Below are 24,607 nucleotides of genomic sequence, written 5' to 3'. Positions count from 1 at the left end.
TTGAGGTTTTTCCCATTCCATCTTAAAGTATTACTGTTTTCATCACAGATCGGATGAAACGGACAGCATGCACAACCTCCAGCTAAAATCCTGTTGCAGCCTAGACAGTGAAATGGGTGACATCAGAAGACTTTAAAACGGCAGCTCTTTTTGGATCCCCCAAAGTGTATCCACACTCTTCTGTAAATGGGCGTCTTCCTCAGGAGTCACCTTCACAACATCTGAGATTCCATTCTCTCCCAAAATGCAAGCCACACTAAGGAAGACATCATCCTTTATTCCACAGAGACCCTTAATCATGGTGGAAACTGGGTGCACCCGCCTAAGATTCTTCATGATATTCTCAGCCAAATCTGCCACAGAGAGTCCAGTGGCCCAGGATGTGTAGCCTTTGAGTTTGATCCCCTCGTAAGCACTCTCAACCACCTGCTTGTGAACCTCTTTCCACTGTTCCTTACCTGTATCAGTCCCTAAATCTGGGTGCAGAGTCTTCAGGGAGACACCAGCAACATTCACGCCACTCCACACAGGCACACTGGAACCTCCATGTTCCCCGAGGACCCACCATGACAGCTTAATTGGTGAACTCCCAGCCTTTCCCCCATCAGGTAACGGAATCGGGTTGAATCCAGATTGCAACCACTTCCAATAACACGGTTTTTGGGAAAGCCACTTATCTTTGAAGCCACGTAGGTCAGGATATCCACTGGATTTGAAACAGTAAGCGACTTGCAGTTCGGGCTGTATTTTACAACATTAGGAATGATGAGTTTAAAGATGTTCACGTTATGCTGAACTGGATGAAGACGGCTTTCTCCCTCTTGCTGACGTGCCCAGCGTGATAATGACCAGCTTGGAGTTTGCAGTTACATGATAGTCTTTGCCAGAGACAATCTTTGCTGTTCTAAGGAAAAGGCTGCCATGTTGGAGATCCATCATCTCTCCCTTCAACTTGTCTTCAATGACATCAACAACAGCAAGTTCATCTGCCAAGTCCTTCATTAAGATACTGATGGCACAGGCCATGCCAACAGCACCAACCCCAACAACTGTAATCTTATTCTGGTGGGGTCTGTTCTTCCTTTAGAAGATTACGAATCAGCTGATCCTTGAGAGTTGCCATTTTGGACGGGGAACCAAAAGGAACCAGGAATGCACGTCGGGCGGGCGTCGGGGGCGCACAGCAGTGGGATCCTGACTTGGCGGCAGCTGCTCCAGCACTCCTGCAGCATTCTTAGGCCTTTGTGCCCTCATAGCTTAGCTCCCACTGATAAGGGAGAACGCACCGCGTTTGGTTTTCCATTCCTGAGGCACTTCACTCAGAGTCTCAACTCCAGCCAGGTTGCTGCAAATGCCCTTATTTCACTCCTTTGTACGCTCTGCCCATTTTAACATGAGGTTACATTTTATTATACAACAAAGTCACGTATATATTCTGGATATTCGCTCCTTATCGGATACATAAGTTTTTTTTGAGACAGAGTCTCGCTCCGTCGCCCAGGCTGGAGTGCAGTGGTGCAATCTCAGCTCACTGTCACCTCCTCCTCCCAGGTTCAAGCAATTCTCCTGCCTCAGCCCTCCGAGTAGCTGGGACTACAGGTGCCTGCCACCACGCCCGGCTAATTTTTTTGCATTTTTTTTTTTAGTAGAGATGGGGTTTCACCATGTTAGCCAGGATAGTCTCAGTCTCCTGACCTTGTGATCCACCCGCCTTGGCCTCTCAAAGTGCTGGGATTACAAGCATAAGCCACCGTACCCGGCCGATACACGATTTTTAAATATTTTCTTCCGTTTTTGTAGGTTGCCTTTTTTACTATTTTGTTTTTTTCCTTTGACCTGTGTGCAGAAGCTAAATTGGTGTAGTCCCATTTGTCTATTTTTTTTTTTTTTCATTTTGTTGCTTGAGGTTTTGGCGTCATACCCAAGATATTTCCAAATGCAAAGTATTAAAGCTTTCCTCCTATGTTTTCTTCTAGGAGTTTATAGTTTTAAGTCTTTAATTCATTTTGAGTTAATTTCCGTGGATGGTGTAAGGTAAGGGTCCAGCTTCGTCCTTCTGTATGTGGACATCCGGTTCTACCAACAGCTTCATTCTTCTGTATGTGGACATCCGGTTCTACCAAGAGCTTCATTCTTCTGTATGTGGACATCCGGTTCTACCAACAGCACTTTTGAACACCCCTTTGGCATTCGTATTTCACTGGTTTACATACTATTTAACAAATGCATATAATCATAGTCACCGGAACTGTCGGCACAAGTAGGTTGGAGAATGCACAGAACAGGGCAGACTGAGGTGGCCATCATCACGTCTCCCGGTGGAGCTGAGCCACCCACGTGTCTCCAAGCCCTAAGCAGAGTGTTTGCATTTTATTTTCTGTTTATTGATGCTGTAACATCTGGGCTCTTGCTAATCCTGGAGAGACTGACCTACCAGGGCTAGCCAATTCCTAGAGCTAGTTAAGGACCCTCTGGAGAAAAGCCTTTCACATGCATACCAGCCAATGCAGAGCCTACACTCCACAACCTCCTCCACTGAGTTCTTGCACTGAGGACCACTACCCCCTTTCCCTAATCACCCTAGGATTAGGTACCAGACAACTAGAGACAACCCCTATGCCCTAGAGCTTGCTGGAATTATTCAACCTAGCCACTCCTAAGCCTGTCCACTCTGCCTCACCCGTTCCTCCCCTCAAAACCACAATAAAGCCCCATGCCCGTTTCTCCTGTGCCCTGACCCGGGTGCTTCCCTGTACGGCCTCCCATAGTGTGGTATGCCCCTTCCTCTTGGGCTCTATGAATATAAAAAACTATCTTTCAATGCCAATTGTCTCCTGATCTGTTGGCCCTGCCATACCTAAATAGTATTAAAACTTTTAACAGTGTGCCATGCACACTGGTCTGTGGGTTAGAGGAAATGAGTGGCAGTTAGAGGAAATGAATGATCCAGTTTTGTGAAGAACAGGCAAGAGTGCTTCTGCTCTAAACCCCTTTTGGTCACTTAAGATTGCAATCACATCTGCGAGGCACTTGTCTTCGCGCATGGCACACTGTAAGAATCCAATTGTCACACTTTGGTACTGAAGCCACAGCAGTGAATGGTTCCTATCCTCCCATCATTTTCAGACTATCAGACCATCTGTCAAGGGATCTTCATTTTACCTAGAGAGGGAGAAGATGACCCTTGGGTCCTGAAAGAGAAGGACAAGTTAGGAGCAAAGAAGGCTGGATAGAAAGAAGTTTCTAGGCAGGCAGACTTTATGTGCCAAGGCCTGCAGACAATCAGCAGTAGCTGTGCTTAGCACAATGCCTGGGCAGACAACAAGGATACAAGTAAGTTTTTGTTTTGTTTTTAATTTAGTTTAACATTATTAACTTTAAATTTAAATTAAATTTTAGGCAGGAATGGGTTCACAAATAGGTGGAGGATTGCTAACGACCAGCTATGACTGTGTCAACATTTCGACATGAGTGGAACCGTCCTGGTTCACTGTGAAGCATGCAGTGATGGGTCATTCCCTAGGGCAGAGCATTAACTGTGCATTTACAAAGTGCAAGTGCCTTCTACACGCCTGGAATAGTGCCAGTCACCGGGTAACATTAGTGACTGGGACACAGAAGCAGCCCTTGAATAACTCCACGGCTTGAAGTGGTCCCTGGACAGGACACAAAAGACACAACACAAATGAGGCCAGCAGGAGAGTCAACGGTAGAGGCCAGTCAAGGGCATGGAGCTGTTCCAGGGGCCCGTAGGGAGTTGGGTTCTCGGTATTCACTGGTGCCCAGGCCTGCTGACACCAGCTGCCTAGGGAAGGGGATTGTTTTCATATTATAGAGGCCGCTACCTTCTGGACTGATTTGGCCCCAGACTGCATCACGAGTCAGAAAAACCATTCTGTTCCAGTCACGATATGGCCACAGAACTTTGGTGTTTCCTCAACTGCAAAGAGGAACAATATCTAACTTCTCCCTTTCCTGAGAGGAGTCCCGTAGGGTGGTGTGAATTCCCTGTAAGATCAGGTCTTTCGTAAACAACAGGACCCTAGCCCTCACCTTTCCACCTGGGGGAACTTCAACACTGGTCCTATCGAATCCATTTCTCCTCTTATCATTAGTGAGCATCTACGATGCTTTCACAGGATTCAGAGAGATGAGAGGTGCTAAAGGTGCCGCTGGAATCCAGTCACAATCCCTAACGCCGAAGACAGGAAAGGATAACAGAGGCCAGCATCAAGTTCCTCACACACCTGCAGTTTAAATTAAACTTCCTTTAATGAAATAGAAAACAAATGGTGCATTGCATAATATTTGTGGTCACAGTATAAAACAATACAATTAGTTCATATAACATCGGATATGGACAAAAATACACAAGATCCTTTCTTTGTCTATGGAAAATGCTGCAGACCCTTATGTGCCACACTTAAAAAGAAAGTCACCGTTTTTCTTCCAGGGGTCTGGCACACATATTTATCACTGAGAATTTGGCCTAACAGTGGAGGAGAACTTACCCAAATCCCAGTTCCCTTCTTCCTCTGTTGTCATCGGTGAAGCTAAAAAAAAGTTTTCTGAAAGTAGCAAGTTGTGTAGTATTGCTTATTATTCCTGCCAAAAAGGCTCAGTCTTTGGCTCACAGATGTCAGTGACAAAATCATGGCTGCAGGCAGTCTGCAAAGCAAGAAGCAAGGGCCACCGGGGAGCAGACGAAGGTCTGGGCGGAGGGGCTCTTCTGCCGAGATCTCAGGGAGCCCCTCAGGTGTGGTGGGGATGAGGGGAGGAAAGACACTCAAATAAATACATTTTTAAATTAAAATTCAGCCAGTTGGTGAGTCAGAGTTCCACCGTCCCATGAAACTCTGAAAGTTGTTAAAAAGTTGATTTGCATTTTTCTTCCTTTTTTAAAGTGAAACATGTATGTAAACATCATAAAGTAAACAATTTCCAGGAATTTCGAGGCTTCTATCTGAACATAGCTTAGGCTCTTTCTGGGGCCATTTTTATGACCCATGGCTGGGTCCCTCTTTCATTTTCACCGGTGCTACTGGTAGGAACCTCTTCTAGAAGAGCACTTATTGCAAGGGAGGGGAAGGGAGCCCTATTTGGTACAACAAAAGAGTGCATCTCACCATGTTAAAAATACACATTCCTGGCAAATTTATATCCCTAGAACGAACTATGCCCTGGGATTTCTGGCCCCTTCCTCGAAGCCCCCAGGTGACATGCAGCTTGGGCAGCCCGATGCATGTGGGGCAGGTGGGTGGAGGGCAATGCCTTAGCAACACCAGCCCCAAACCGCAGCATCAGTATGAAAGGAAAAGGTACAGTGTGTAAGCACCCGTCACATTTATCACCATCGAGTATCTGCTGTGACCCAGTCCGTGGTTTTACACACACCCGGGCCACCTAGTCATGTCCAAAGCTAAGCTCCCTTTCTTCCTACTAAGAAGGGCCTGTGCCAATACAATCCTGAATCTCCTTTTAATGGATGCAAGGGCTCAAAGGACACTGGCTGTCACTAAAACAGCCCCGGTTTATATATTTGTTCTCTCTTTAATTCTCACTTGTACAGTCACCTACAAGCTACCTCTTCTGAAACAGCAGTCAGGATACGACATGCAGAAAACACCAAATCTAGTGCCAACAAGGCCTCGTCCTCTTCCTCTAGTCACTCAGGCCCTGGTGGGGCATACCTGTTGCCCATCTTCCCACCACAGGCCCGGGCCAAGGAAAGGCTGCTGTCAATGCAGAATGTGACGTTTCTACCACGTGCCTGGTCCCCTTGGCGGGGAAAACTCAATGGGAATCTGCCTCCGGGGTGACTCTGTGATAACTGCAGAACGAGCCGTGCGGGAGCAGGGGAAATGGTGAGCCAGGAGGAGCACAACTCGTCTGGCCCATGGTGACAAAGAGCTTCACATGAATGGCCATCATTTTGTATTACTTTATTGCTCAAAACAAATGAACCTTTTTTCCCCTTTTGGAAGACAGAGCAGTGTTAGATCCTTCAGAGCCAGGATAAAAGCAGAGGATTGCGATTAGGGCATGAGTCACCAGTGAGCCTCAGAAAACCCCGCTGGGGTGCTTCCAAAAGGCTAGTGCTGTGCAGGGGCGAGACGCTTCAGGGAGTGGGAGGCTCTGAGGGGAGGGCTTTTAAAGCAGCAGCAGAAGCCCGGGACGTGGAAGATCTCTCTCTACTCTCCTATTCCTGATGGGCGCAGTCGGGCAAAGCAGACTGCTCTTGACTCCGCTCTACAGGCCGTTCACATGACAGTAAATTGCTGGGTTTCCTTCATGTCCCTATTAGGAAAGCAAACATACCAGAGTATGCCCTTTCTTACTAACCCCCTGCAGCAGATCTTAAAAAGACCTGAAGGACTGAAAAGGTCATAGAAAATACATGGTGCTTGTAGGTAATTTCTAATTCCTTGAAGTCAGTCAGTCTTGCAAGTAGCAATTTGCCTTCATGTTAAAGAGCCCAAGCAGCGTGTGAAGGATGTGGCATATCTGTGGGTCCCCCGGCAAGTCTCTTGGTGACCAATGCCTTTGCCTCTCACAACGGGAGAGAGAGAGGAACGGAGGTGGCTTCTTCAGCCTAACTTGCAGCTGGCACCACTGACCCTCCCAGCTCCAGCTGCATACAAATAACTTCCTGGGGTCCCTATTCTGCTCTCCCTGGGGTCCCCTGAGGCACAGTGGCCTCACAACTTCTGGAGTAGGTGTCTATTCCTTTCCTTGTCCCCAACCTCCCATTCCTTGAAGCCCTTCTTACTGCCCTGGACAGAGGTGGCTGTGTATTTTTCTTCATACTCATTCTTAAGGCTAAGGTGGCAAGATAAGGTGCTCAGTAGGGAGCCAACATCTAGATTCCAGGGCCACCATCTCAGCGTTCTCACAGAAAACAAATATAAAAGAAATGGAAAAGGGGCAAAGAAGCAAAAAAAAAAAAAAAGAGAGAGAGAAAGAAAAAGAAAAGAAAAAAGCATTTGGGCTCAATAAGAAGTTATATATTCCAAGTTTAGATTTCAAATGTAGTCTAAACCCCTGAAAATAGGGGTTGGGGTAGGGCCATGAAAGCCACAAATCAGCCTTCGGCACAGGTCTGTGTTGTCGGTCAGGTGGGCCGGGTGGAGGGTGGGCTCGGCAGCTCTCTGCGCCATGCCTCCAGCGCGGAAGCTGGCTCTCAGGCGGGCAGGCACACTCTCGCTGAAGATGAAGGACTCCACATGCCATCACCCCTTCCTCACCACAACCCCACGAAACAAAAGCTATAAACACACATACAAGTCAGAGGATCTATAAACCAGTGGGAGGAAAAAAAATTAGATGAAGGTTAACCATTGAAAAGCTGCAGTTGGGAAAACACACACTCGATTGTTACATCAGAAAGTGCCATGGGAAGAAGAGCCGTGTGCTGGTAAACATGTCCGCGCTCAGAACTTGACATGCAGAAAAGAGAGAGCGCCAAGTCCCACCTGAGATTAGAGAGGACTGGTTTTTAGTGTAACACACTTTGTTTTAAAGTATCACTGTCCTCTTCTTGCCCCAGTCGCTCCTAGAACGTCCCTCCGTCACTCCCCTCCCGGGCCAGACTAGTCCATCTCCATGGACATGAGCCTGCGGCGCTCGCGCCTGGTCTCCTGGACCTCCTTCTTACAACACCAGTGGGAGCTGCAGTACCCGATGAGACAGGACAGGAGCCCGATGACAGTGGACAGACCGATGCCGATCAGCAAGGGATACTTGAAGGCGTTCAGCACTGGGAGGGAGAGAGCAAAGGGGAAGCCAGTCAGTGCTGCAAGGAGGCCGCCTTGGGGGCACCCTCACCTCCCTTCCCCCACTGAGCAGGATCTCCCCGAGAGATAAGATCTCATTCCTCCTGCATCCAGCACCCAGCACAGCACTGGAGACAGGAGAAGCTCAGGCTTCTCTGTCACAAAAATGAGCAAATGTCTTCCTACCCAGCTCTGCGGGGAGAATAAAAACCATAAAGAAGATTTCACTCAATGCCTTTGAATGTCAACTGGCTTTTTAGGGTTTTGGCAGAAGATAGATTTTTAAAAGTCAATATAAGGGCACTACATTCAGCAGCAGATGCACCCTGAAAAAACTGCATAAATCAATCCTATGCATCAAGTAACTGAAGTGTACTAAGGAAGCTATTTTAAGTAACACTACAGTAAATTATCCAGCAAAGTGAATAATCACTCCCTTGTTTGTTAAATCTGGGTTTTCATACGGAGTTACTTCAAGCAAGGAATTCCTAAGATGCAAAATATGATACAGATGACTTAAGTGTCAGAAATGCACACACAGCATCTAGACTCCACCCGTGAATTCCACCTGCCCTTCCCCACAGGTGCCCATGTTCCTTGGGTGGGTGCTGCCACTGGGTTAGGTGCCTTACATTTGCTAAGCTTTATTTTTAAAACAGCCCCATGGAAGACTAGTATTCCATTTTATGAGAGAAAATGGACCAGAAAAGCTAAGTAGTCTGTGGAAGAGCTAGGGTTCCAATTTCCATCTGACCAATCACTAGGGAAACACTCACAAGGTTTCAACTCATCCTCAGAGGCCCCAGGACTTTAATTCTGTCCATGGAGTGATTTTAGCTAACACGTACTTTCTGAAGTTTTCCACGAAGGAGACACATTTCTTGGAAACCAAGGAACAACTGTCCCCACTCTGGGATGCTCAGGGAACAAAGCTCTGCCTGTCTCGTTAGGCCGACCCTGGTATTCACCATGGGTCAGTGAGGCTGGGAACTCACCCTCCCATCTTGGGGCTCTGAGAAGTACCCACTCTGTACAGTGACCTCAAGTGGAGTCTCTTTTCTTTAAGAAGCGAAGCCAGTAGTAGTGAGAGTAGCACGTCCCTAAGCTATAGCCTCTGCTATCGACCTGAACCATCTCTCTCAAGGCTGCTCTCTGCCTGTGCCTGGCAGAATCCATAACCCTCGGACACAGTAAAGTGGGTTTCTATAAATTTAGCGTAGAGGCAAAGCCTTGACAATTTTTCTAGTAAGTCTTGAAAACCATTTCTCAATGGTGGCACCAGCACATAATATCAAAGCTGGGGTAACAGCAAGGGCTGCTCTTTCTGGGTGCAGGTCCAGGCCAGGTCTACAAAGAAACCAGGACATGCTATGGCACATTCCTCCAACTGTGGCAACCTGGGTTCTGTCAGCTACAGCCTGGCACAGAGAGAAGACATTCCCAAACACTGAGAAATGTGGGTGACATGCTTACCATCCATCTTCACAGTTATAAAAACGGGCTTGGAGTGGATCTCGGCCTCCTTCTGCCAGGAACCTGTTGGTGACTTCACCCATGGAGTCACGGAACAGTAGTAGTTACCAAAGTCCTGGTCCTCAGAGCCATGAACTTGCAGCAAGAATTCCAGCACACTCACGCGCTCCAGGCTGATGTCGCTCTTCCACTCCCTCCGGGAGGTGGTCACAATGCCCTTCCGATCCAGGGAAGACAGGAGCACAGGATCCTTGTCCAGACCGAAGGAGTGCACCGCAAACCAGGACACATCAAAGGCCATGTCATCTATGGATTAGCAAGCCAAAACCCTGGGGTCAGTGCAATGGGCAGAAGTCCTATGTATGGCCGCCGTCATGTATGCAGCCCTTACTACGTATGGCAAGCAAGCCCTACATGCCTCAGGTCTCACTGAATCCTCGTAAAGCCCTATGATGAGGCACTATCATACCTTTATTCTGCCGTTATTACCAGACTATGGTACCTGCTCAAGGTCATGCAGCCGGCAGGTAGCAGAGGTGCAGCTTAACCCAGGGAGTACAGCTCTGGAGCCCAGCCTCTTAACCACTGCACTGCTGCCGGCCAGACTAAGGGGCCACAGGAAGAAGAGTCGGGGCCAAAAACTGGCTCCCACAGAGAAGACAGATCGGAAAGCTGGTAGGACGGGAGACTGCAGGCTTTCCCAAAGAAAGCAGGTCCTTTGACATTCCAACGCTGGAAGGACGCTAAAGTCGTATGGAACGAAATGTACATAAAACGAACTGCACCAAACACAGGGTTGTAAATAGTTTAGCTTTTATTGTACACTATGGTTTTTCTTTCCTTGCAGAAGTGCTTAAGTTCAAAACAAGAGGGGAAAAAATGTCAAGCTGAGAAAATGGAACACAGTTTAGCAGTCCCAGAGAGTAATACTGAATCGTAAAGTACTTTGCAAAACTAAGGTTCTAACAGCCTCAAATAAATTGATACGGGCATAAGAGGAAGAAGACTTTGGCACGAGCGGTAATTCTCATAGAATGTGAAAACAGCACACATCATAAGCCCTGACCTCTCCCCTTGACTGGTACCAACTACGATCACTTGTGTTGGCTGAGATTCAACCAGCAACAAAGGACAACAGCCACAAGACTGTTTTGTCTTAAATCCACTTGAGAAAGCATTTTATATAAATGTCAAATAAGACAATTTTTGCTGAACAAGAGATAACATTTATTCATTTAGTAAAAATACACTAATAGCCTCAAAAAAACAAATTCTAAGGCAAGTAAATTATTTTCAGATGCTTACATATTAAAAAAGTAAGCAAAACTAAAAGCAAGAATTTCTAAGAAATTATCCAAATGATAATTCCTTGTCAGCTCACTCTAAAGATGGGACGTCTTATTTCCCTCCCGTTGACCCGCCGTGGCACTTGAGTATAATTTTTGTTGTTGCTCCCAGTGTTTTTCCAAAGAAACCAGCTCCCTGGGGGCAGAGGAAGTGCCGTAAATAGCCTCATGCTCTCACCCAGGGCCAAGGGCAGAGTGGACACCTGCATCTCTGTCATGACTTCGTGAAAACTCTGAACTCAGTGCTGCTGTCACCTGCAGGTGCTGGGTGGTTGCTGAGGGCAAAAAGCCAAACCAGGTTCCCGGACTCTAAGCCCTGATCCCCACTGCACCTCAGGGTGTGGGAGCCAGACTCCAGGGCCAGGCTGCCTGGGCTAGAATCCCAGCACCAGCACTAATGAGCCATGTGACCTGGGCGAGTTTCCCAAGTTCACTGAGACTTCGTTTCCTCATCTGCAAAATGAAAATGACAGCACCCAGGGTTACATTAGCTACGTGTATTAAAATGCTTAAAACAGCACCTGGAACACAATAAGTGCTCAATAAAAGTTGGTCACCATGAACACCATTATCTCCACAGCTCAACACACATGCTCCTACACAGAGACCCGCTAATGGGAAGGGCATTACCACCTGCAGCAAATGCTACTGGTGGCCGGTCCACAGCAGCTGGCAGGCTGAGCCTCTAGGCTGCAGGTGCTGGCTGTTAAAACTCACACACCTGTAGCCAGCCCCGGAGGTTATGAAACACTCACTCCTTGGCCACTCAGCCTGTGGACAATGACTGACTAGTGAAGGGGCAGAGAAGCCCAGCCCCCTTCCGTCCGGTGGGCCTACCCTGCAGAACACTCACGCTCCAGAGCTCCCCGTGGGGAGGTGAACCGGCTCCCGCCTCTACCTGCCTTCTCCTCCAGCTCCGTCTCGAGTCCCTCCCTCCCTCCCTCAGTGTTCTCCTGAGAACCCTCCCTCAATCCATGACTCGCATGCTTGTCTGTCTTGGCCTGGGGAGAATCTGACCTAAGACACTGCCTCAGAAGGGCCACAGTCTGCTGTCCCCACCCCTGCTCCGCACAGAGCACCTTGGCCCACAAATCATTTACACAATGTGTCCTTCACAAAAGAGCATTCCCTGAGAGCCCACAGCATGTGTGAGGAAAAACTAAATTACGACTTGTGTTTAATAATTCAGAATCTTCCACCCACACAGTCCAAGAGTGCAAAGTTCTGAAAACTGTGATCTGAAAGATAACAGCTACCTATAGCTTTTGCAATTAATTACACTGGAGGAAAAGACTTCTCTATTAAGGGCACAACTGGTGACCTATTAATTTACTGAGAAAGAGCATTTAAAGGATTTATTTTTGTATGCATCGTAAGTGAGCTTTAACGGCAAACATGAAATTACATTTTTCCAACTTTTGAAAAGGATCTTCCTCCCCTTTCCCTGGTAGTCTCTTCTACTTTCACCTTCATTTTCTCCTCTGAATCCTACTCTGTGTCCTCAGTCTTCCCCATCTCAGGTAGAGGAGCAGCTCCTCATTCCTTGTCCCTGTGAATGGAGCTAACCAACCCCACGGATGTAGACGGGATTCTTTCTTTCCCTTTTCTAACATCTCCCACAAATTCTCCTTCTGTTTCCCACCTCTAAAGATCAACCATGTTCAGCTACCCTACTGGAGCCAATTTTGGTATCAATCAACTAGTCCCGGGGTCAGTAAACTACAGCCTGCAGGCCAAGGTTAGCCCACTACCTATTTTTACAAAGTTTCACTAAACCCAGCTATGCCCATTTGCTTACATTATTATCTATGGCTTCTTTCACACTACAATGGCAGTGTTGAATAGTGGCCACAGAGGCTATCTGGCCCACAGAACCAAAATGTTTCCTATCCAGGTCCTTTACAGAAAATATTTGCTGACCTGAACATTCCACTGGAAGTCCTGCAGGAGCCAGATGTCCACCTGGATGGTGGCGGTATCCAGGCCTCTGCTTCCAGACGCTAGTGTTACCCAGTCCCCCGCTCAGGGGCTCCCTGGATTCACTGCAGGCCACCGCCCTTGTTTGGAGCTTGCCCCTTCATACAGAATGGAAAGCTGCTTTTAGTTTCTTTCCCAGGGCCACACTTCCAGAAGTCTCCACACAGAAACTTGTGACCCCTCTACAATTTGGCCTTTTCAAGGTGCAGATTTCTGCCAGCAGCCACGGCTCTGCTTGTGATGGAACAGGGCAGTACAAAGAATGCTGAGGGTCAAAGCATGCAGGAGGAAAGGGAAGCCCATAAGGCATTAGGTTCTTCACAAGTTCTCTAGGAAAAGGCAGAGGTGGGTACAGTCCTGCTCAGTAACAGAGATCCCCTGAGTGTATTAAATGTTTTTTCAAGCCTTAACAGTCAAAGAGTGAGAGAGGGACATCAACTGGCCACTGAATGGGATAAGCAGAAAAGGAGAAAGACTGACAACTCTTAGGCATCCTGTTGGCAATGCTAATATTTTCTGCAAAGAAAATATTTATAATGATTTCCTAAGAATTTTAACTACAAGAGCACCCTCTGGGGCACTGGCTACTCCGCCGCTCTGTATGTCTTCATAGCATCAATTGCTGTGATATTACAGAGCACTTTATTTCTGCGTCTGTCCTCATCTAGGTTGCAAGCTCCATGAGGACAGACTTCGGGCGTTTTGTGCACTCCTCTATTCCTAGCATCTAGAGCAGCACTTGTATACCAAAGGAACTCAACAAATATCTGAATGAATAAATGAATGAAAGACACAAGAGAAGGAGCTAGACTCTGCCAGTAGGTTTCCAATCAGCCTGAAAGAGTTCTGGAATTGACCCACTAACTGTGTTGATAGCTCAGATTCAAATGTGTGGATGCATTTCCAAATCACCTAGCAGACAGATGCATCCACTCAGTAAGTATTTATTAAACACCTAATGAGTACAAAGTACTGAGCCAGGCAGTTAGGGGACAAATAGATAATCCTGTCCCTAACCCGCATCTGTGTAGCGCAGCGCAGATGATATGAGAAGCATCTCCAGAAGCAGTATGGTGAAGGGGAAAGGATGGAGTGAGGTACCTGTCCCTAACCCGCATCTGCGTAGCACAGTGCAGATGACATGAGAAGCATCTCCAGAAGCAGTATGGTGAAGGGGAGAGGATGCAGTGAGGTACCTGTCCCTAACCCGCATCTGCGTAGCACAGTGCAGATGATATGAGAAGCATCTCCAGAAGCAGTATGGTGAAGGGGAGAGGATGCAGTGAGGTACCTGTCCCTAACCCGCATCTGTGTAGCACAGTGCAGATGACATGAGAAGCATCTCCAGAAGCAGTATGGTGAAGGGGAGAGGATGCAGTGAGGTACCTGTCCCTAACCCGCGTCTGTGTAGCACAGCGCAGATGATATGAGAAGCATCTCCAGAAGCAGTATGGTGAAGGGGAGAGGATGCAGTGAGGTACCTGTCCCTAACCCGCATCTGTGTAGCACAGTGCAGATGACATGAGAAGCATCTCCAGAAGCAGTATGGTGAAGGGGAGAGGATGCAGTGAGGTACCTGTCCCTAACCCGCATCTGTGTAGCACAGTGCAGATGACATGAGAAGCATCTCCAGAAGCAGTATGGTGAAGGGGAGAGGATGCAGTGAGGTACCTGTCCCTAACCCGCATCTGTGTAGCACAGTGCAGATGACATGAGAAGCATCTCCAGAAGCAGTATGGTGAAGGGGAGAGGATGCAGTGAGGTACCTGTCCCTAACCCGCATCTGTGTAGCACAGTGCAGATGACATGAGAAGCATCTCCAGAAGCAGTATGGTGAAGGGGAGAGGATGCAGTGAGGTACCTGTCCCTAACCCGCATCTGTGTAGCACAGTGCAGATGACATGAGAAGCATCTCCAGAAGCAGTATGGTGAAGGGGAGAGGATGCAGTGAGGTACCTGTCCCTAACCCGCATCTGTGTAGCACAGCGCAGATGACATGAGAAGCATCTCCAGAAGCAGTACGGTGAAGGGGAGAGGATGCAGTGAGGTACCTGTCCCTAACCCGCATCTGTGTAGCACAGCGCAGATGACATGAGAAGCATCTCCAGAAGCAGTATGGTGAAGGGGAGAGGATGCAGTGAGGTACCTGTCCCTAACCCGCATCTGTGTAGCACAGTGCAGATGACATGAGAAGCATCTCCAGAAGCAGTATGGTGAAGGGGAGAGGATGCAGTGAGGTACCTGTCCCTAACCCGCATCTGTGTAGCACAGTGCAGATGACATGAGAAGCATCTCCAGAAGCAGTATGGTGAAGGGGAGAGGATGCAGTGAGGTACCTGTCCCTAACCCGCATCTGTGTAGCACAGTGCAGATCATATGAGAAGCATCTCCAGAAGCAGTATGGTGAAGGGGAGAGGATGCAGTGAGGTACCTGTCCCTAACCCGCATCTGTGTAGCACAGTGCAGATGACATGAGAAGCATCTCCAGAAGCAGTATGGTGAAGGGGAAAGAATGGAGTGAGGTACCTGTCCCTAACCCGCATCTGTGTAGCACAGTGCAGATGATATGAGAAGCATCTCCAGAAGCAGTATGGTGAAGGGGAGAGGATGCAGTGAGGTACCTGTCCCTAACCCGCATCTGTGTAGCACAGTGCAGATGATATGAGAAGCATCTCCAGAAGTAGTATGGTGAAGGGGAAAGGATGGAGTGAGGTACCTGGATCCAGTGCTGCTCCCTCGACAGTGATGATACAGAAGAGTTTCATCAGATCTCCCCGGATGACTGACGGTGTGTCCGAATGCACGGAAGCATTAAATACAGGACCTGGAAAAAAGTAATGCCAGTCTCATTACTCTCTTTCACACTTTCATCAAATTCCATTATTTGTGCTCTAAGGGGCATTAAAATGTGCTTCCCTTCCTGGGAACTGGGCTAGAAACTCACAAAATAGGTGTTTCCAGGCTGCCTCTCTTCTATTCAGAGAGACATGGGCATTAGGCACCTCCCAGTGAGCTTCATCTTAAGATTACAACCAAAATGGAACTCTTCCTAAAGAGTTAACTTTTGCTCTGGCTTTTCTTTCTTTTCTGATGACCACAGTGACCTCATTTGAAAGCTACCCTCCACCCTGGAACAGGCTGGGCTGATCAACATGCTTCAATTCTATGCTTGGGTAGAGATCAAAGGAACAGCGACTGAAGCAAGAATGCTTTTGGTCTCAATGGAGTGAGTGGCTTCATTCACTGCGCTGGGTGGTGGGGAAAGGGACCCCGTTACCAAGAGGCTGAAATCCGTTAAGGAGACAGACATGCCAGGAACGATGCTTCTATAAGGTGTGGTGGGAGCACTCAAGGCACAGCTCCAGCCTGCCAGGGGAAATGGAGGCAGCTTGCATATGCCTTTTTTTGAGATGGAATCTCACTCTGTTGCCCAGGCTGGGGAGCAGTAACGTGATCTCGGCTCACTTCAACCTCCACCTCCTGGGTTCAAGTGATTCTCCTGCCTTAGGCTCCTGAATGGCGAATCTTTGTATTTTTAGTAGAGACAGGGTTTCACCAAGTTGGCCAGGCTGGTCTCGAACCCCCTGACCTCGAGTCATCTGCACACCTCAGCTTCCCAAAGTGCTGAGAGTACAGGCGGATACGCCTTTAAGAGATTACTCAGGCTGGGGAGGCTGTGGGGGAGCAGGGAGTACAGGTGGATATGCCTTTAAGAGATTACTCAGGCTGGGGAGGCTGTGGGGGAGCTGAGAGTACAGGTGGATATGCCTTTAAGAGATTACTCAGGCTGGGGAGGCTGTGGGGGAGCTGAGAGTACAGGTGGATATGCCTTTAAGAGATTACTCAGGCTGGGGAGGCTGTGGGGGAGCTGAGAGTACAGGTGGATATGCCTTTAAGAGATTACTCAGGCTGGGGAGGCTGTGGGGGAGCAGGGAGTAAATGGAAACTTTTGGTACATTCTGCTCAAAAACTGGGAACCTAAAACTGCTCTAAAAAATAAAGTCGGGGCTGGGTGTAGTGACTCATGCCTGTAATCCCAGCTCTTTGGGAGGCCAAGGTAGATAGGTCACTTGAGCCCAGGAGTTCAAGATTAGCCTGAGCAACATGGCAAAATCCCGTCTCTACGACAAATACAAAAATTAGCTAAGCACGGGGGTGCACACCTGTAGTCCCAGCTACTCAGGAGACTGAGGTAGGAGGCGGACTGCTTGAACTTGGGAAGTTGAGGCTACAGTGAGTCAACACTGTGCTACTGCACTTCAGCCTGGGCGATAGAGCAAAATCCAGTTTCAAAAAAAAAAAAAAAAGTTTAAATTAAAATATAGTCTGGTAACAAACAAACAAAACAAAAAACCCTACCCAGACAGGATTTGTCTTACATGCCTCCCTGAGAACACTGTGGGCAGAATTATTATTTTTAACTCACTTAGGAATTCCTCTTAGGTGAGAGCATTTCATAGCTTTCAGCCTAGCTAATCCTGAGAGTTCAATGTTTACTTTAGCCCAATTCCTGAAGTCCAGAAACAGGCACACCTAAAAGAAGTTCACAGGACATCAGTGCTATGGGACTCCCCTCGGGTTTCTGGGGAAGCAACGATTGAAGGCCCTAGGTGCCGACTGTAAAACTCATTCGAAGTTAAGAGTATAGGTGTTACTACTTCTTGTTTAGATTGCCAGAAAAAAACAAGTATCCCAAAGTACCTTTTTAAACTCGCAGAAGCAATGACCATGACAAAGAGAGTAAGATGATGAAAGGGGTATGTTTTCATTTCGACATGACTAATAAGATGAATGCATCAGACTGCTTTCCTAACCGGGTACATCAATAATTCGTGTTTTCCTGGGAGAAAGGTGAAGGATGTTGTAGCATACTGAACCCTACAGGGGTTAGGCAGCTCTGGGTGGGAACTGCCAGGAGTTCTGATTATTTAGGGAACAGCAGGGGTGTACGTAACTCTAAGGGCATAAACAACTGACTGAATGGCTGTTCCAGGAAATGGGGAAGGGATGAAAGCAAAGAAGACCAGGAAGCCTGACCTACTTCTGGACATCATCCCCTTCAATTAACTCAGCTCTCAGCGCCGGCTCCCTCGGGCCTTGCACCCTGGACTTGCTCTGCCTGGAGCGGCAAGGTGGGGCAGGAGTAAGCCAAACTGCCCTAAATTGGCGCTGTGTGGTGACTGGGGACACTTATACTATCTGTGAGTGAGTACAGCTTAGCAGCAGCCACGGTGAGAAGGTGGGGCGTCACACCTTTCTCAGATTAGAAATCTCACGGTAATAAACAGAACTACACTGAGGGGCTTTTCTCGTGTTCAGAAAACATAAGAGAACATAAAATGACAAACATTAAGAAATTCTCATGGATTTATGTTTCTATTTACTTGGAAGCGGCAAAGACGATGTACTTAATTAGAACAAATTTCCGTTTTTCTTTATGTTTCCAAAAAAAACCCAAATACCTTCTAGGTCATGTTACAGTTCTCACTTCCCCTACTGAACGTGGGAATCAACAGAGCATTTGTGCTGTGGCTTCCAAGGCAGACAAGGATTGGGGAAAAGGCCTGCACTGTGGGAAGCTATTCACAGCAGTGGATTTCCTCCTAATGAAATCAGCAGCTCACTGTTAATATGGGTCATTATCCCAGGCTTGGAAATATTTTCATTATGGTCAATTTCTGTGGTAATGCTGTTTTTGTGAGGGGATTTGTCTGGTTAACCTCACAGATGACAGACTATGGTACAGAGAGTTTAACTGAATAACCAGAGTCACTAGGGGTCCCCCAGTTTCTAGTCTGCAGAGAATATAGGAACTACTTAACTTTTAAATACAAACACTGACATATACCATGGTCCAACCTGGGCCTCTAAAAAAGATGTTAGTGGCAGTTTTTTTAATGAAAGCAAAAATTGCCCCAACCATCTGCACGTCCATCAATAGGGTAATGGCTAAGCAGATTCTACTATGTAGAGTCATTAAAGGTGGTGTTGATATTCACCTAGAATTGGTTACAATGTAGAAAGTGCTGATCTTATAACACTAAAGAAAGAAAAGCAGGTCCTAAAATTGTATACACAGCTTGATTTCAAAGTCATGAGGAAAACATACAAGAAAGAATTTTAGGAAGATGAACAATATACATTAACCGTCTCTGGTAGGATAATGAATGAGTCTCTTTTCCTTCTTTCTATGTTACTATATTTTCAAATTTTCTATATTAAGAAAAGAATTATTATTCTTTTAAAAAGCCAAAGCTTACACTATCATATTTAAATACCATTTTCCCTCTTGACACTTTGAATCAGTAAAACCCAGCACTCAAGAGGGCCCGCTGGTTTTCAACACCAAAAGGCTGGTGCCCTGAAATCAGGGGACAGGAAGGCGAACACTGGAGGGACCTCTTGGTTGTGTATCTTAAGGCATGCCACTGCTGTTCAGTCTGAAATCAATGGTTGCTGGTGGCTATTCAGGGCTATGGTATTGTGCTGAGTGCTGAATCTGATAGCAGCTTCTCCTAATTAAAATGTGAACTGGCCATGACAACTCTGTGGATTAAATAAAATACAAACCTTGGGCCATCTATTCAACCTGGAAGCTACAGTGGTTTTATCTGTTATGCTGAGAGTTAAAGAATTGAGGAATAAATTCAATACCCATTCCTCACCCAGAAATGGATACAAAGGACTTTGTGTTTCCCCTTTTCCACAGAAGAGTTTAAAAGAAAGATCAAATAACAAATGTAAAACAAGATGGAACAGATTCCTACAGACAGCAAAACAAATATGCAAATAAAGGACAAAAACCACATAATCAACTCATCTCAACAGACATTGAAAAAGCATTTGACCACATTCAATACCTTTCCATGACAAAAATACTCAACAAACTAGGAATGAAAAAAAAAAAAACAACACACTAGGAGTGGAAGGAAACTTCCTCAGTCTGATAAAGGGCGTCTATGAAAATCCTACAGTGAACATGATACTTAAAGGTGAACAAGACTGAACACTTTCTGCCTATGATCAGAAACAAGAAAGAATGTCCACTTGTGCTACTTCTATTCAACACTGTATGGGAGGTTCTGGCTAGGCAATTACTCAAGAAAAAGAAATAGAAGATATTCAACTTGGAAGGGAGAAGTAGAACTATTCAGTAGCTCTATTCACAGATGACATAATCTTGTATTTTACAAATGACAACAAATCCCCAAAATGTAGAATTACAATAAACAAGTTCGGCAAGGTCACAGAATACCAGATCCACATCAGAAGCCAGTTGTGCTTCTGTGAAACTGCAATGAATAAACAAGCTGAGGAGTAAATTAAAAAAGCAACTCTATTTACGACAGCATCAAGCTAATAAAATATTTAGGATAAATTTAACCAAAACAACCAAAATGTGTATACTGAAAACTACAAAACACCATGGAAAAAATTTAAAGACCTAAATAAATGGAAAGAGATTGCATGTTTATGAACTGAAAAACAATACCGTTTAACGGCAAAACTTTCCAAATTGATCTACAGATTTAACATAATCCTCAGATCGTGTTAAAAAAAAGTCCCAGGTGCCTGGATTCTAGAAATTACCAGGCTGATCCTGAAAGTCACATGGACGTACAAGGGATCCAAAATAGCCAAAACAATCTTGAAAAAGAACAAAATCGGAAGTGTCCAACTGTTATAAGAACAGAAATCTAGATCACTGAAATAGAATCGACAGTCCAGAAATAAACCTTACACTTAACGATTAAATGATTTTTGACAAGTGGTGCCAAAACAAGCCAATGGGGAAGGAATATACTTTTTAGGAAATGGTGTTAGGACAACTGGCTAACTCCACGCAAAACAATCAAGTCGGATCCCTTCCTCTTACCACATACAAAAATTAACTTAACATGAATCACAGCCTAAAATGTCAGAGCTAAAAGTATAAAACGCCTGGAAGGAAACACAGGTGTAAATCCTCACAACCTTAGATTAGCCAATAATTTCTTAGACATGGCAAAAACACAAGCAACAAAAGGAAAAAAATACAGATAAACTGGACTTCATCAAAATTCAAAAACTCATGTTTCAAGAGACATCACTAAAAAGTGAAAAGACAACCCACAGAATGGGAGAAGATATTTTCAAAGAATAATGTTAACGGCAGCATTATTCATAAAAGCCAAAAAGTAGAAATAGTCTAAATGTCTACCAGCAGATGAATGGATAAACAAATGGGGCATATCCATACAATGAAATACTATTCAGTCAGAAAAAGGAATGAAGTACTGATACTTGCTAACTGAATGGACCTTGAAAACACTATGCTAAGTGAAAAGAAGCAAGTCACAAAGTCCACATATAATATGATTCAGTTCATATGAAATACTCAGAAGAGGCAACTCTACAGAGACAGAGTGAATTAGTGATTGCAGGGGCAGGGGCAGGGGCAGGGGCAGGGGCAGGGGCTATGGGAATGATTACTAATGAGAGTGGAGTTTCTTTTTGAGGCAATTAAAATTTTCTGAAATTAGCTAGTGGTGACGGTTGCACAACTTTGTGAATATACTAGAAACCACTACATTGCATACTTTATACGGTGAATTTTACGGGATATGAGTTATATCTCAATAAAGCTGCTATTCAAAACAGATACACAATAAAGGAGGCCTATGCTTTCTCTGCTCTTTCCAAATCTAAGTGCTGAAATCAATATTTCCCCTTTATTAATTTAAAGGTCAAGAGACATTAGAGGATGACATCACTATATACCATAAAAGGTTATAACAATACAAAATAATAGAAAACGAACTTTATTAGTCTAGTTTACCTTTAATATGAATGCTACTCATCTAATTCAACAAATATCTTGCATTCATTATACTGAATTTAATTGATACCTGAATTTTTACAGATGAGTATTAATTTATACATTCACAAATTTCTAACTTAAACCCAGGAACCCAGGGCAGAGTTAGTGAAAACATTTAGTCTTAAACTCACAAATCATAATCCTTCGCATTGATATTCTAAATAAGATTGGGGTTTAAATACTTTTAAATCATCTTCCTACTAAAACACACACACACGCAGACAGGACGTTAAAAATCTTCCACTTTTGGCAAGTTACTTGACACCTTGGGAGGCTCAATTCCCTCCTCTCTTTCCTTATACTCCACCAGGTTCCCTAAAGAATCTGGAGTAGCTGAGCTTCAGTCCATTTTCCTAAAATGAAGGCAGAAATGAAAACATACATTTGTCCGAAAACTTGTCCATGAATGTTCAAAGCAGCATTATTTATAACAGTCAAGAACTGGAAACACCCAAACGTCCATTGGCTTATGAATGGATAAAGAAAATGTGGCATATCTATACAATGGAGTCTTACTCAGTCATAAAAATGAACAAAGCACTGGTACATGCTATAATATGGATGACCCTTGAAAACATTTTTCTCCAAAAACAAAGCCAGATATAAAGGCAACATATACTCCATTTATGTGAAATGTCCATAACAGGCAAAATCTGCAGAGACAAAAAGTAGATAATGGTTGCTGCAGAATGGGAGGAGGGGAATGGAGTGTCACTGGAGGGTACTGGCTAAGGGGTTCAGGTTTCTTTTGGGGTAATGAAAATGTTCCAAAACTGGTTGCGATAATGATCACAAAACTTTGTGAATATATGAAAAGCCCCTGAATTTATGCACTTTAAACAGGTAAATTGTACGGCAGGTGAACTGCATCTTAACAAAGCTGTTTTTAAAAATGACAGCATCTGATCAAAACCCTAGGGTCTCTTCTACCTCCATCTATGATTCAACAGGGCTCACTGCTCACCTGAGGTTTGGAAGTCTATCTCAATAGGATTGGAGAGACTGGTTGCTGCTTCTCGCCAAAGGCTGCCCCTGACAGGAGACCAAGCCGTCACCACGCAGCGGTACAGCCCTGCGTCTGAGACCTGAGTCTGGTACATTCGATAGCGGAACTCATCCTCCTGCACTTTCTCTAAAACAACGCCATCCACCCGTGATGCATCTGTCCAATTCTCCAGCTTCACCACAGAATCCTGGTCCAGAGAGATGATGTACTTCGTTTCATTGGGACTGGAGAGGTCGCCGACGGGCTTCTCAGCGGTGATGAGCACGGAGTAACGTGGTGACTTAATATTCTTGGAAGATACTTTGCAAGTCATCTCAAATGTGTTTCCTGCAGCAAAGAAGGGCTTTGGCTGCCTCGCCTTCACTACGAGCACAGAATCTGCAATGAAGGCCCAGAAGGACGTGATTTCCAACAAGATCAGTTAAAATAAAAATGCTACAACACTCCCTGGGGTAGGTGGAGGTGTGGAGAGGAGGGGAGGGGAGGCACAGTGGTGGGTGGGAAGGATGGGGAGGGGTGACACCGGGAGAAATGCCTGACGTGGGGTGGGGGAGAATGGAGACAGCGAACCACCATTGTTGCATGTGCCTATGCAACAAGCCTGCAGGATGCAGGATGTGCACATGTACCCCAGAGCCCAAAGTACAATAAAAAAATTTTTTTTCACTGTAAAAAAATAAATAAGTAAAAATGCTACTAAAGGCAAAATAACCAGGAAATAGAAACTTATTTGCAAATTGCCACACAAAAGCACCTGTGAAAATCTGGCAACTTGGAAAGAGAATCACGTGTATCTACAAGCAGGCTGAAACCATCCCATTGGAAGTAACAGTCTGAAATGAATCAGTGGGTGTCAGGAGAGAGGAAATTACGGTAAGAACTGGTTTTCAGAATTTTTAAGTTCTTGAGAAGTTTCACCAGGAAGAATCTGGGAACCTGCTACTGGTGCCCCACAGGATGCAAGGCAGAGGGCACTGCCAGCAAGGTGGGAAAGACATGGTTGAACACAACGCCGTAACATTCAAGCCAGCCTCCTGGCCATACCGTTTGCCTCTCCTCCCCAGGGGTCTGCTAAGTGCAGGGAAAGTGCCCCTAGCCAAGCCAGCCTGCAGGGAGGAATACAGCAAGGAAGAAATGAGATCTCTCTGTTTAATCATATGATAGTGAAATTACAGAACTGATTTATTGCTAAAATGACTGCAGTGTATGTATTTGCAGACCTAATAATTTCCACTTGGCTTACACTTTAATTTCAAAAATGCTGTTTTAACATTTTGAGAACTGTCTATGGCTACACTAACTTGAGGTTTAAGTGGCTTACTTCCTGCATCTCTGTGGAAACAACAATGCCCACACATGTACACACTGGAATTCATCTATTACAGCAGCGCAATGTCAGGCACTTGGAAAGTGCTCAACTCTCTGTTGAGTGGATGAATAAACGAATTAGACACATTGCTTTTATCCTCTAATATGATGATTGATCCTATAATCCATCCAGTTACAAGGTGATATTTTTACATTAGATTTTTTTGGAACACTTGTTCCACCAAACCGATTAGCAGAACATATATGTTAGGAACTCCCGACTGCTCAGCTTCTACTGAGCCACCACATTCTTTCTTGATTTTCCTATGAGTTCAGTCACTCATTCATCAATTTAAACATGTATTTACTGGCAGCCTTCCATACTCCAGCTACTGGAAATATAATGGTGAACAAATAAATAAAAAATCCCTCCCTTTAGGTGCTAGTGAAGGAAAACAAATAAACAAGTAAAATAGATGGTATGTTTGGTTAGATGGTGATAAATGTTTAAGAGACAACAGGCAGGCAAGGAAGAGAAAAATGTGGATTTGTATATGGGAAGGGAGGGGTGTGTGTCACAACTGTAAACAGAGTGATCGGGGGACATCCTCACTGAGAAGGCAACATTTAAAAAACAGCCTGAGCTAGGTGTGGGGGCTCATGCATGTAATCTGTGATTAGAGACGCTGAGATGAGAGGATTGCTTGAGGCCAGGAGTTTGAGATCAACCTGTGTAACACAGCAAGACCCCGTGTCTCTAAAATAAAATTAAATCATTAGCCAGCCACAGAGCATGTGCCTACAGTCCCAGCTATTTGGGAGGCTTGAGCCCAGGAGTTTGAGGCAACTATGAGTTATGATGGTG

At 45.5% G+C, this 24,607-nt stretch overlaps 1 protein-coding gene and 1 pseudogene across 1 annotated transcript in view; both read right to left on the bottom strand.

Moving 5' to 3' along the window:
- On the bottom strand, positions 1 to 1,266 carry LOC100402615 (L-lactate dehydrogenase A chain pseudogene; annotated as a pseudogene).
- A 2,987-nt stretch (positions 1,267 to 4,253) lies between these two features.
- PTGFRN (prostaglandin F2 receptor inhibitor) overlaps positions 4,254 to 24,607 on the bottom strand; it is an 84,476-nt gene continuing 64,122 nt past the window's right edge. The window contains exons 6-9 of the mRNA XM_035252578.3: positions 22,393 to 22,812; positions 15,285 to 15,392; positions 9,246 to 9,551; positions 4,254 to 7,756 (exon numbers count right to left, since the gene is read on the bottom strand). Of these exons, the coding sequence (XP_035108469.3) occupies positions 7,590 to 7,756; positions 9,246 to 9,551; positions 15,285 to 15,392; positions 22,393 to 22,812 (1,001 nt within the window). The 3' untranslated portion in view covers positions 4,254 to 7,589. The remainder of the gene's footprint in view (positions 7,757 to 9,245; positions 9,552 to 15,284; positions 15,393 to 22,392; positions 22,813 to 24,607) is intronic.

The sequence above is a fragment of the Callithrix jacchus genome, chromosome 7 (genome assembly GCF_049354715.1).
Source record: "Callithrix jacchus isolate 240 chromosome 7, calJac240_pri, whole genome shotgun sequence".
NCBI lineage: Eukaryota > Metazoa > Chordata > Mammalia > Primates > Cebidae > Callithrix > Callithrix jacchus.
Note: the sequence above shows the minus strand (reverse complement) of the source record. Positions and strands in the feature narration are given on the sequence as shown.